The 13,326-nt window shown below is 49.8% G+C and overlaps 1 protein-coding gene across 1 annotated transcript in view; it reads left to right on the top strand.

Moving 5' to 3' along the window:
• Window positions 3,577-13,326, top strand: part of SUSD4 (sushi domain containing 4) — a 131,262-nt gene continuing 121,512 nt past the window's right edge. The window contains 2 exon segments of the mRNA XM_021064474.1: window positions 3,577-3,835; window positions 4,419-4,592. Coding sequence (XP_020920133.1) covers window positions 4,454-4,592 — 139 coding nt within the window. The 5' untranslated portion in view covers window positions 3,577-3,835; window positions 4,419-4,453.

The raw sequence follows: 13,326 nt of genomic DNA, 5'->3' as shown, positions 1-13,326 counted from the left end.
CTTTTGCATAACCTCTGCCTCACTTGCTTGATAGGAAATTGTCTGTCCACCTAGAATAGTAAGGCATTCACATGAGAGAGAAATAACTTCTGTTTAAGTTACTGAATATGTGGATCACTTCGTTATATGCCCTAACCCATACATTTCCTCTATAAATTCTGTGATTTTTCTGCTTAGCACTTCATCCCATTTAATACACCCAGTGATTTCTTTCTTGTTTATAACCTGTCTTCTCTGACTTGAATGTGAATTCTTCCGGGGCAGGGATTTTCGTGTCTTTGTTCACTCTTGCATCTCTGGGACCTAGTACAGTGCCCAGTTTATAGGTAACTAATATATTTGGAATGAAATATTACTTTCCACTGAAAATAAAATCAAAGTCTATGCCTTGAAGAAAGAGCATAAAGAGCTCCAGTAAGTTTTGAGATAATCCTCGGGCAGGGTGGGAGACGGGAGAGGATGGGGGTGGGGAGGGGACAATGAGTGAAAACAGTGAGGAATGTCATTCATGGTACGGAGAAGGGTGCAGCCAGAGGAAGACAGAGTTTTTAATCAGCCCAGAAAAGCCCCTCAGCTCTCCTGTGTTTCAGAGGGAGACTCTGGGGCTTTGCTTCAGCACCTCTTCCTATTGGTATCAGTTTTGGTGTTGACTCCTATAGGAGAGAAGAAGAGAGATTAATTAATTTTTTCTCATTTAGCAGGAAATAAGTCATGCTCTCCTGCATTCCATTTACCCTTATTCTTGTCCTCTTGAGGAAAATCTGTATCATCATATAATCAGGTTAAGTCGTGTAGAATTGAGGTGGAAGGTATTCATGGCAGTAGCTGTCAAATGGTGGGGAAACTATTGGGATGGAACTGAACTGCTGTAGATTAAGTCTGAGGCCTTTAGTGGTGGGTACTGGTGAGTAAATGGATTGAACTACTCTGTCTTTATCATCCTTACCTGTCAGATGAGTATAACATTGGCATCTTTTGTTGTGAGATATTTTAGGCTGAGTTGTGTCTCCCCAACCTTCAGTACCTCAGAATGTGACTGTATTTCAAGTTGGGGGCTTTAAAGTGGCAATAAAGGTAACACAGGGTTGTTAGGATGGGCCCTAATCCAATACAACTGGTATCCTTATAAAAAAAAAAAAAAAAGAGCTGGGACACAGACACCTGTTCACACAGAGGGATGAGCGTGCGAGCACATAGCAAGGTGGCGGCCACCTGCAAGCGACAGAGAGCGGCCTTAGAAGAAACCAAACCTGCTGACACCTTAATCTTGGATTTTGGCCTCCAGAATCTCCGTGGTTTAAGCCACCCCATTTGTAGTTATTTGTTATGGCAGCCCTAGCCACTGATACATGAGATAACGTAGAAAGCTAACAAAATGGTGTGCTGTACTGCCTACCAAACGTTTGTCTTCTTAAGTTGTATTCACAGAAGCACGTTACTTTAACTACAGGACATGCCAGTCCTGTAGTGTGTTGGTCAGAGACCACAGAGTGAATGTCAAGCCCGCTCCCCCACCCTTTGGAAACAAATTTTGATTGGTGGGGGTGGGTGGCCACAGGGAACGTGGGCCACAGCCAGAGAAAGGCCACAAGGCTTTGAGGAGCCTAGACAGTGTGGAAGTGGCGGAGTTTAACCTGGAGAAGGGAAGAGTCAAGCAGATGTAAAGCCATCTGGAATGGATCAAGCAGTGTCTTAAGGAAGATGAACTCGATTTAGCTGTGTGGGCCCAGATGGGAGAGCCAACACCAGTGGGTACAAGTTTCAGGGAGGTAGATTTCAGGTCAGTACAAGGAGGGCTTTTCTAAGAGGGTGGTGGGCTTCCTCAGGATGCATTCCATGAGGCTGGATGACCACTTAAGACAAATATCAGGGGACTCAAGCTTAGGTCCTGCGTTTGCACCAGATAAACCTGGATGTTTCAGTCCTGATGTTTTCTGTACCAGTTGATGGTTCTCCAGCTGGAGAACAGATCGCTATAGTCTTAGGATTGTGAAAACGTGTACGTGGTCAACAAATGTTTTTGAGCTTTGTTGATTTGATGGCTTATTAGAAAGCTTTAGAAAATTTACTGAGAAAAACAAATACGTATTCAAACTGTAGAGTTCAGTCGTAGGACCTTGGAAGCATGGGCGCCAAGTAAGATTCTGGGGCCCCAAAGTATAAGCGTTAGCAGGAATGAACTTGTGCTAGTCAAAATCTTAAACTTTTTCTTGCAAAACTGTCTGCACACTTTTACAAAGCAAAAATAAATAAGTGGAATATTGAGTTTGATTTATCTACTAAAAGTTAATCTGTCCTGAAAGAATTTGTTAAAATTACTCTCAGTAACAGACGACACAGTAAAAGCTGTAATTTCCTCACTGCCATCAGTATGTGAGATTTGGGAAAAGCTGATAGAAGCAAGGATGATTTGGTGGTGGTATCAGAAACATGGTTTTCATATCCACAAATTGCTACAGAATAATGGGGTGCGGCTGGTTCTAAAGTGCTGCCTGCCGGCACCAGCTCATGAGCTCACACCCCATAACTACCATGGTTTGAAGGTTGGCCCTCGGAGCCACGCAGGCTGAGGAAGGCCGATCTTACAGAGGGACAGCGAGCGGCCACAACCAGTGGGGAGTGAGTGGCACCTGGCAGCGGGGCGGGCTCGGTTACCAAAAACTCGCAGAGATAGCAGCCACGAGGCCAACTCTCTCCCCCAGGGGCTGGTATGGCAAACACCTCCTACCCTCTAGGGTTCTGATCCACCGCCCCAGCGGCCTCCTCCCTCCCCTTCGCCTCGGTACTCAACCTTCGGCTGTGGCACAGACCACTCTCCCATTCCCCCCAAAGAGAGCGCCGGGCGGGCGGGGGTTCGGAGGGGCCAGCGCATCTCCAGGAAGGGCTGAGTCTTCAAAGCACTATGCCTTAGGCCCAAGAAAGGGCAAACATCAAGAGAGCAGGGGTGGGGGGGGGGGGGCGCAGAGCCTAGGTGGCATAGGGTGGGGGGCGGGGCGGTGGGCGAAGTACCACGGCGGGGAGGGCTAAACGCAGGAAAAGGAAAGACTTTGGCAATTGGCTGGCTCCCGCCCCGCCCAAATCAACCCCGTAGGCGGGAGGGTCCGGGTGGGTGCTGGCGGGGCTGCGCACTCTTGTCGGTTTGGAGGCACCACCTTGGCAGCAGCCTAAAGCGGGACTCTCTTCCGCGCGTCGCGGTGCGCTGGGGCCACCGGAGGACGCGTGGAGGCCGCGGCCGCCACACGGGCTCGCGCGCAGCCCAGGCGGGGACCGCCGTCCCGCGCCAGGAAGGGCGACCCAGTCTTATGCGTGTGCAAAGCCGCCGCCAGGCGCCTCGCGCCGCGACAGGTGCAGGCGCGCCGGCTTCCCATTGGTCGTGGCGGCGGCGGCGGCGGCTGCGAGCCCCTTCCCCCTCCCGGCGCTCGCGGGGCCCCTTCCCCCGCCGCGGCGCCGGCTGGGTCTGCGGAGGCGCGTGCCCGCGTGCGCGCCCGAGCCGCGCGCCTCCGCCCCGCCGCCTCCCTCTCGCCGCACCCGGCCGTCGCCGCGCGCTCGCGAGCTCAGGTAGCGGGCGCGCGGGCGCCTCCTCGGGGGCGCGCGGCCGGGCCGCCGTCCTCCTCCCCCTTCCCAACCCCCGCACCCGTCCGCTCCGGGAGCCTGGCGGTGGGGGGGGGAGCGCGGGCGGGGGGAGCTGGAGCCGGGCGCCGCCGCCGCCGCCGCCGAGGCTTCCGTCTCGCTCGCTCGCGCCGCGGCGGCAGCAGAGGTCGCGCACAGATGCGGGTTAGACTGGCGGGGGGAGGAGGCGGAGGAGGGAAGGAAGCTGCATGCATGAGACCCACAGGTAAGACCGAGAGCTCCGGCAGGGGCTTTCTATCCCGGGGAGGCGCGCGCAGGCCGCGGGAGGGGGAGTTGGTGCGTGGTTCTGCTCCCCGAGGGAGGAATTTTTTGACAGCGCAGAGAAATCTCACTGGGGACTGGGCTGTAGGACCCATCCCGATGCTGGCGAAAACAGAGAAGTAGCTGGGGTGCCACATCGTGAGATTCCTAAGAGTGGAATGTACAGGCCCGAGGAAAAGTGTTTTTTCAGCCCGGAGAGGCTGGAAGGCTTTAGACTTTCCTGTCGTGGTCACAGCCGCTGAATCTCGGGGACCGGCGCGGAGCCAATGTGCGCTAACCCCTGCCCTCCTCCCCTCCTCCATCCCTTCCGCACGCGCAGCATCCCGCGGCGGCTGCTACTCAGTGTGCCCGGCACTGAGGGAGATTGGGGGGATCGCGCCTTGGCAAAGGGGGTGGGGGCTGCGCGGGGGAGGACCCGGGATGGAGCTGGAGAAGCTGAGGCTCCCGGTCCCAGGGCGGAGGAGGAGGAGCGTGGCCCCCAGAACCCCAGCAGCCTGGGGTATTGTCGTGTACGCTCCTGGTTGCAGACTCTTGCAAGCCGGATGCCCTCTGTGGATGAAAGATGTATCATGGAATGAACCCGAGCAATGGAGATGGATTTCTAGAGCAGCAGCAGCAGCCTCAATCCCCCCAGAGACTCTTGGCCGTGATCCTGTGGTTTCAGCTGGCTCTGTGCTTCGGCCCTGCACAGCTCACGGGTGGTGAGTGACCCCGCTGTGCCGGGGAGGGTCCGGGAAGACAGGGTGGGGGAGCCTGGCTGGCAGGACAGCTCTGCCACTCCTCCGTGCACCCAGACTTATGGGGAACCCTAGAATTCCAGGAGCCCCAGTGTCCCAGCTTCAGACCACCCTCCTTCCAAACCTCTGGAGTTCCCGGAAATTTCCTCGGCGGAGCCTGCACATATTCTCACCCACATTCTGTCTGGAGCTTCCCACCAGCCATCCCCACTTGGCTTCTCTGAAGGAAAGACAGTAAACCTGGCCTATTCTCATTTTGGCCAAAAGAGAGAGAGAAAGAGAAAGTGGAGTGTATGTGGTTAACGGGTGTTTGTGGACCTTTGACCTTGTCTGTGCCCCCAGCAGACAGAGGTCAGGTTTTGGCTTCTGGGTTTAGGCGAGAGTTGCAAGACCACCTTTGTGAGTGAATGTGAAGGGTCTGGAAATGTGGCCAGACTGGCTGCAGGACAGGTTTATTTGAAAGTTAACTTTCTCTTGCCTTGGGAGGTGGTATGTTCAGGCATGCCCCTGCATGTTGGGGGCAGGGCAGGGATGCAAAGCTTTTGCTTGGGATGTCTTTCTGGGGGATTGCTTGGCGTCTCCGGGCCCCATCCGCAGGGGGAATAAAGTGCTTGTTGATGGAGTGGAAGTCAGCAGAAATCCACCTGAAAGCCTCATCTCTGTGGGTGGCTCATCTCTGACATCTTGCTTCTGAGGAAGGGGCTGTCTTTTGGTTGTGGGAGAGGTGGGTTCCGGTCTGAATCCCAGAGCCTAGGCGTCTTTCTGCTCATTGCTGTCCATTCCAGATTTTCTGTGAGAGCATGCCGATGTGGACATATGAAAAGAATCCTGTTTCTGGGGCCAAAAAACTGTTAATATATGCGTAAATTATAATTGGTGGGAAAGCAGGTATGGATCGATACGAATAAACCATTTTAGTGTTTTGCAATATTGCTGTTTTAGAGAATTCAAAGGGGAAGATGGAAAGAGTGAAAAATGAACAGAAGTGGGGGAGGGGGTACCAAGCTGGGCTGGAACACAGAGTGATCAAGGACTCAGGCGTAGGGCTTGGAGGTCTGAGAGATGCCTGGAGGCTCAGGAGCTTCCTGTGAGGTGAATGTCTATTGGAAGCAGTGACAAAACCCTCGCTTTGGATGGGGACTGGGTATGGGTTGGCTTTGGTTTCTCAGCAAGGGGCAGCTTTTTTGGTGCTCTCCTTTTTATAGAAATGTCTGTGAGGAGGGGTCCTCTTCCTGGGGGATAGGGTCACCTGGGATGCTAGGCCTGTGTGGCCTGCCAGGGCTTTGCATCCAGGGCCGTGGGACCAGGTGGGCAGGACAGCCTTGAGCAGGGCTTGGGCCATTTCCTTCCCTCCTCTCTTGCCTCAAGGTCCAGCTGTCATTTCCTCAAACCAGGTCCACGTGATTGTCCATCCTCTCGGTCCTTTTCTCCGAGGTAGATGACAGGTTCATCAGGGGTTGTCTACATGGGTCTTGTTTGTTTATTTGGTGTTTTCAGAGTTGCACCCACGGTGTATGGAGGTTCCCAGGCTAGGGGTCGAATCGGAACTGCAGCTGCCGGCCTGCACCACCACCACAGCAATGCAGGATCCGAGCTGTGTCTGCGACCTACACCACAGCCCAGGGGAAGGCTGGATCCTCAACCCACTGAGAGGGGCCAGGGGTCAAATCTGCATCCTCATGGATTCTATTTGGGTTGTTACCGCTGAGCCACAACAGGAACTCCACCGTGGGTCTTGACTGTTGTTGTTGGAAGGGTGAAGTCTGAGTGCAGCCAGGACTTGAAGGCTGGGCCTTGGTCCTGCCATTTGTGTTTACAGAGCATCCCCACCTCAAGGATCTCAGAGTGTGGTACCCAGCATGGCCCCCCCAGGGCTCACATTAGTCACCGTGCAGTTGTACATCTTTTGCCCCTCTCTTCTGAGGGTGAAGATGTCAACAGAAGGATCCAGAGCCTCGAAGAAGAGGTCGCCTGTCACCTCTTCCTTTCGGTTCCCTTCTGAGCTCTCACAGGCTGCAGAAAGGCTAGCCATCAGCTTTGCGTCATCTGGAAGTCCCTTAGGCTGAGAGCATGATTTCTGGAAGATGGTTTATCATTTCAAAGTCTTCCCTGAATAAATAGTTTGGGGGAGTTCCCATAGTGTCTCAGTGGGTTATGAACCCAACTAGTGTCCCTGAAGACACGGAGGGGTTCGATCCCTGGCCTCACGCAGTGGGTTAAGGAGCTGGCATTACTCTGAGCTGTGATGTAGGTCCCAGACTTGGCTCGGATCCGGTGTTGCTGTGGTTGTGGCGTAGGCCGGCAGCTGCAGCTCTAATTCGACCCCCTAGCCTGGGAACTTGTGGCCCTAAACAGCAAAAACAAAAAACAAAAAACAAACAAAAAATTGCGGAGGGGGGGGAATGGTGGGGCACGTTCCACCATGTTGACTCTATGGAGGTTTCTTTCTTAAGAGAGAGATCCACGCAGAGGCCCCAGGATGGTCATACGAGCCAATTCATCTTAATTCTGGACAGTGCTTCTCAAATGGCAATGTGCAGACAGATCACCTGGGATCTCGCTAAAAGGCAGCTTCTGGTTCAGGGGTCTGGGCTGGGCCTGAGAGTCTCCATTTCTAACCAGCTCACAAGTGATGCAGTTCCTATTGGTCCCAGGACCACACTGGATCAGCAACGCTTTAGAGGAAGCATTGCTTAAAATAAGTGGGCTCTGGCTGCAGCCTTTCTGCCACCTCTCAGAAGACCCGGATGCAGGTGGCCCGTGAGGGACAGAGGTCTCACCTGAGCATCCAGTCTTTGGGCGACACGCAGAGCTGAGACTCAGCCCTCAGAGTGTGCTCATTTTCTTTTTCTTTTTTTTCCAATTGAAAAAAAAAGTGCAGATTTAATAGACACTCTTCTGAAACATGGCTTTTCATTTTTGAGTCTTTCCATGGAAAAGGGATCCCACAATAGCAAGATAATAGTCTCAGCTAGGAGAGAGAGAGAGAAAAAAAACATGTGCCCAATATGAGAGTTACAGCAAAAGCCTGAACTAGAAGGGGAGAAATCAAGAAAATGATCAGATGAAGAAAAGGGGTAGGAGGAAGAACTCCTGGAAAATGAAGGCTGTGTCCTAGAAAGCCAGAGATGCCAGTCCGTTCTTGGAGCCCCTGGGAGAGCTTTTATGAGCTGGAATTGGCCTGAGGTGACTTTTGGGTGGCTCCTGCCCGGTTGTCAATTGTAAATGAGGAAAAAGGGCCTACCTTTGGGGCCATTAGGGCTGAATACCCTGGGAAGACCAGCATGAGGTTTATAGGAATACACGGACCCCCGCTGTTGCCAGAATCTCTGTAGATCTGGTTTGGGCCCCTCCTTGTCCTCCGTCTCACTGTGTCCCAGAGATGAGGTCCGCCTGGAGTGGTCCTCCCGGGCTCAGAGCAGGAGAGACGCAACTTCAATTGCCAGGATCTCGTTTATCTTTCATTTCTCCCTGCCCTCGGGGTAACGCTTCATCATAGCACCGCCTCATCCACTGGACCACAAGCCCACTGCAAGCAAGGACCTCGACTTTACTTCTGTGTCCCAGGCGCCCAGCGCAGCCTCTGACACACAGAAGATGCTCAGCAAATACTGATTGACAGCCAGAAAAAAAGATTCCCAGGTGACTGCCACACCATTTAGAAAATAGTTACCATGGGTAGTTACGCAAGTGCAAGAGTGACATGGCAGTTGAGGCCACCACGTCCACGTGGAGGAAGTCTCAAAGGTTGGAGGAAAACTCAAGGAAGGTTCTGGAGAAGAGGTGGCACTGAGGTTGGGACACGAGGGAGGCAGTGGTTGTCCCTCGCAGGGGAGGGACACTGGTGCAGAGGGGTGGGGGTGGTGATGGATCAGACTGCTCAGGGAGAGAGGAGAGCCTGGTTAGTCTAGAACATGCTGTATCTCTGCAGGGAGCCAGTCGGTAAGGAGGACAGACCGATTGGAACCCTGTCATCAGTGTCCCTGGAAGTCCCAGCGGATTCCCAATGTCACACAGTGGGCGGTGGGAGCCACTGAAGGGCCTGGAGCAGGGACGTGATAGCCTCTGAGCTGTGCTCTGTTTGCTTTCTCTGCTTCCAAGTCTCTGACCCGGCCACTCCTGGTGGGGCTGCCCTGTGTGCCCGCCAGAGGAACAGCACAGGGGATCTCATCTGGGCCCTATGGCTATGGCATCACACTGAGTGCCAGCAGGTGGAAACAAACAGCCTGACTGGCTCACTGATTCAGAGGTGCCCACCCTCTTGGAGTTTGATGGAGAAAGATCCCTTACGTGGTAGAGCGTAAGCTTGTCCTGCAATGCCAAGTCTAAAAGCCACGATTTCAAACTCCACTTAATTCGATCTGTAAACAAAAGTCCCAGCTCCTCAAAATGTAAAGCGTATTTCTTCAACCAAAGGCCACTCTCAGTGAAGCAGCCTGGAAACTCTTTTGATTTATCCCTGAGGTGAAATCTGAAAGCTTTGGGTGATGCAAGAAGGATTTCATACCACAGGTAGCAATTCTCATCTCAGCCGCCTGAAGTGGCAAGTTGGAGAGGCAGTGGTTCTTTAATTCCTGAGAGTAATGAAGAGGGGAGATGAGAACGGCTCTCCAGTCACTATTGATTAGAAGAAAAGCACCCACGTGACTCTGTTTCTGTTGTCAGAAGCGTATTTCAGAAGCTTCCAAAAGGCCACAGAGACTTGCCCTGAGCTCCCATGCAGCCTTAGGGGGTGACAGGTCAAATCCAGTCTCTGCCGTGCCCCAGCTACATGGCTTTGGGCAGGTTGTGGAACTTTCCTCGGCTCAGTTCCTTCCAGATCACTCACAATCTTTAAATCTGATTATAGGAATTTGATGGGGTCTGAAGTCCAGTAAAGTCAGCTCTCTTCCATCGTCTTTTGCAAGGGTCTGTCGCTTGCCCCGGGGATACGCAGCTAAGGGAGTGTTCCTTAGGAAACAGACAAGTAAGGACTCGTTGGTTCTCAAAGTCTGAGTGCAGAAGCTCGCATCAAACTATTTTTTTTCACATACATTTTTAGTTCAGTATAAAATGGAGTGTCATTTCTTGGTGTGAGAAGAAAGCGGTTTATCCTTGTCTTCTTTTGCAAGCTCTTTGGGTGTTTGATAATTGAGATAATCACACATAGCAACAAAAGGTCTAAAGAGATTATTGGGATCCTTGCCTGTGAATTGAAGAAAAAAGAAAGGGACAGAAAAGTAGGTTTTCTAATTTGTTTGTAAACATAGTTGCGTGTTCGGCCAAAACCAGCCACCATACTTAGATGCAGTCAGATATATCATCTCATGCATCAGCGACAACATTTTGTCGCTTTATTCAAATTGTTCAAGTGTTGCTAACTGTGGAAGATTGGGAAAAGATGGGAGAAGTTTTCAATGGCCACCATCTGAGTGATTGTTAACCACTTGTCAGTTGTTAGAACCGTACTAGTTGCAAACCTCTAGATAGTGCTTCCTCTGTGCCAAGGATGTTCTTCACATTTAGGTGTATTAACTCATTTAGTCTTCACAACAGCTCTATCAAGTAAGTACTATTATTGCTCAGGGTCACTTCGTTAGTAAACAAGGCATGGTGACCCAGACTAACCTTTTAATTATGAACTTTGTAACCATGGCAATCCTACTCTCGAAATGCATTTTTTTTTTTATTGTCCTTCAATCTGAATATTTCTCTTTAAGTCACCATTATCAGATATTTTGGAACTTTTGCCCTCCCCACCCTCATCAAAGGGAACTCTTTTTTTTTTTTTTTTTAAATCGCGTTTAGTTGATTTACAATGTTACGTTTGTTTCTGGTGTACAACAGAATGATTTGATATTTTTTAGATTCTACTAAAGCATTTAAAGTTGTCATAAAGTATTGGCTGTATTCCTTGTGCTGTACATTAGATCTTGTATCTCATTTATATCTGATTTGTACCTGGTTTTAAACCTATTCCCCGTCTCGCCCCTTCCCCCACTGGTATCCACTAGTTTATTCTCGGTACCAGTGTCTGTTTCTGTTTTGTTATATTCATTCACTTTGTTTTTAAATTCCATATGTAAGTGAAAACATAACAGTATTTGTCTTGCTCTGACTCACTTCCCTAAGCACAATACCCTCTAGGTTTATCCATGTTGATGCCAATGGCAAAATTTCATTCTTTTTTATGGTCGAGTAATAGTCCATCGTATATACACACCACATCTTCTTTATCCATTCATCTGCTGATGGACACAGGTTGCTTCCCTATCTTCGTGATTGTAAATCATGCTACTGTGAACATGGGGGTGCATCTCTCTTTTCAAGTTAGCGTTTTCATTTTCTTGGAGTATATACCCAGGAGTGGACTTGCTGTCTCATATGGTAGTTCTCTTTTTAATTTTTTGAGGAAATGCCATACTGCTTTCCATAGTGGCTGCACCAATTTATATTCCCACCAGCAGTGTGTCAGGGGTTCCCGTTTCTCTACATCTTTACCAACACTTATTATTTGTTGTCTCTTTGATGATAGCCATCCTGACAGGTGTGAGATGACATCTAATTTGTATTTCTAGGGGCACTCTTTTGCCTTGTGACTCAAAAACAACGTTCAAGCCAATCAACCACAGCAACAAAAATCTCTGGACTCAAGAGAAAGCGAGGGCCCCGGTGCCTGAACCTTGAGCTCTGAATGGAGAAGGGGAAGGGGCTAGAAACTCATGAACCAGTCAGGATACATTGTATCTCAGCTCCTGTCTCTTTGTGACTGTCTGAGGAAGGGGGTGGGAATGAACCAGATATACTCTGAGTCTTACCTGCCCTGAAGAGCAGAGGAAGGAAAAAAAAAACAAATGGCTGGTCCCTGGGTCCTTCCAGGTGTGACTGTCAGGCCATCACCCTCTCCCCCTGCCCCCTTTTTCTGGTTCCCAGTGTGCCAGCCTTTCTTGGAAGGATCCTTTTCCATGCCATGTGGTCAAGTCCTAGTAATAACTTTAGCTAATATGTGCTTAGAGTGTTATCGTTTGCAAGGTGTTTTCACATGTATCACCACCTTTGATTTTCTTAACAACCCAGTGAGATGAAGAGATTTTGATTTTTTTCCCCCTTTTTTCTTTTTCTTTTTTTTTTTTTTTAATTTGAAGAAATAGTCTTTGGGAGGTTGAACTCTTAAGGTCCCACAAATAGTCAAAGACAGATGTGTCAGCAACCAGGCCTGTTGGTCAAGACTTTCCTCATTGTCATTCAGGGCCAGCCTTCAAACCTCTCTCTTCCAGTGTATAATGGAGATGATCATCTAGTTCATATATATCAAAAGATAAAAAGCAAAGTTACAGCCAAGGATCACGAGCATGATTAAAAGTTCCTTCAAAAAGGTTAACTTTGAAGTGAGAATAAGGTTTGATAGTTTATGAGATCTGAGAGTTGCTTACGCTGCTGGCCAGGAAGCCGTGTTTGATGCTATGAGCTTAAGAGGCTAAGTTTTAGGGAAGAATTTAGCCTGATGGATCTTCTTCAAGAAAATGATTGCTCTGCTACTCGAAGGCAGAAGAAATTATCGACTCAAGAAGAAAAACAAATAGAAATAATTAAATGATTTGCGCACAAACTGGAATTTAAAGTGCATTTGAAAATAGCTTCTTGGAGTTCCCTGGTGGCTCAGTGGTTAACGATCTGGCATTGCCCTGCTGTGGCTCACATCACTGCTGTCGTGTAGGTTTGATCCCCGGCCTGGGAACTTCCGAAAGTCGTGGACGTGGCCAAAAAATAAAAAAAAAAAAAATAGCTGCCTTTTTTTTTTTTTCTTTTGTCTTTTTAGGTCCGCACCCACGGCATATGGAGGTTCCCAGGCTAGGGGTCCAGTCGGAGCTACAGCTGCTGGCCTATACCACAGTCACAGCAATGTGGGATCTGAGCTGCATCTATGACCCACACTACAGCTTATGGCAACGCTGGATCCTTAACCCACTGAGCAAGGCCAGGGATTGACCCCGTGTCCTCATGGGTACTAGTTGGGTTCGTTACCTACTGAGCCACAGCAGGAACTCCCAAAATAGCTTCTTAATTGCGAGTATTGTAATTGCTTTGTTCATTTTAAACAAGGCAACCTGGGAACATCAGAGAAGTAAAACACAATAATTCTTGACATTATTTGGGAATGACCGTAAACTTGGGAGCATTGTGGTGGGTGAGGCTCCATCAGTCCACTGTGGAGGCACCAGGGGGCAGGGGGCTGTGGGTGGACATGAATGTAAATGTGTCCCGTGAATGCCTGGTCTCCAGGGATGGATTTTTATCCTTAGAAGTGACAGGAATTGCAGAGCCCAGTAAACTTGATCAATAATCCTTTCACCATAATCCCAATAAATTGACCTTTTCAAGAGAGAGGATGAGTAAGGTTTGTGGGGAATGACGGTTTGCCCTGTTTCTGTTTGATATGGTGACATTTATGTCCTGGAATTACCAGCGTGGGAACAGAGCTGAACGAGGAGGGGTCACTCGTGTCCTGTGTGCCTTTTTCTCAGAGTAACAAAATACAGAGTCCTTATTTCTTTGGTTTGATTGCATTTCCAAAAGCTATGTGTGATTGAATTGGATGAGCCAGCAAGAGAGAATTTCTTTTAAGAAAGAAGTAAAAATCTATTCTTACCGTGGATTCTTTAAAATTTGGATGTCGTACAGCATTGTGGCTGATCTCGCTGGTTTCCAAGTTCCGCTT

This window comes from Sus scrofa, chromosome 10 (assembly GCF_000003025.6).
Source record: "Sus scrofa isolate TJ Tabasco breed Duroc chromosome 10, Sscrofa11.1, whole genome shotgun sequence".
Lineage (NCBI taxonomy): Eukaryota > Metazoa > Chordata > Mammalia > Artiodactyla > Suidae > Sus > Sus scrofa.
This window is presented reverse-complemented; position numbering and strand designations above follow the sequence as displayed.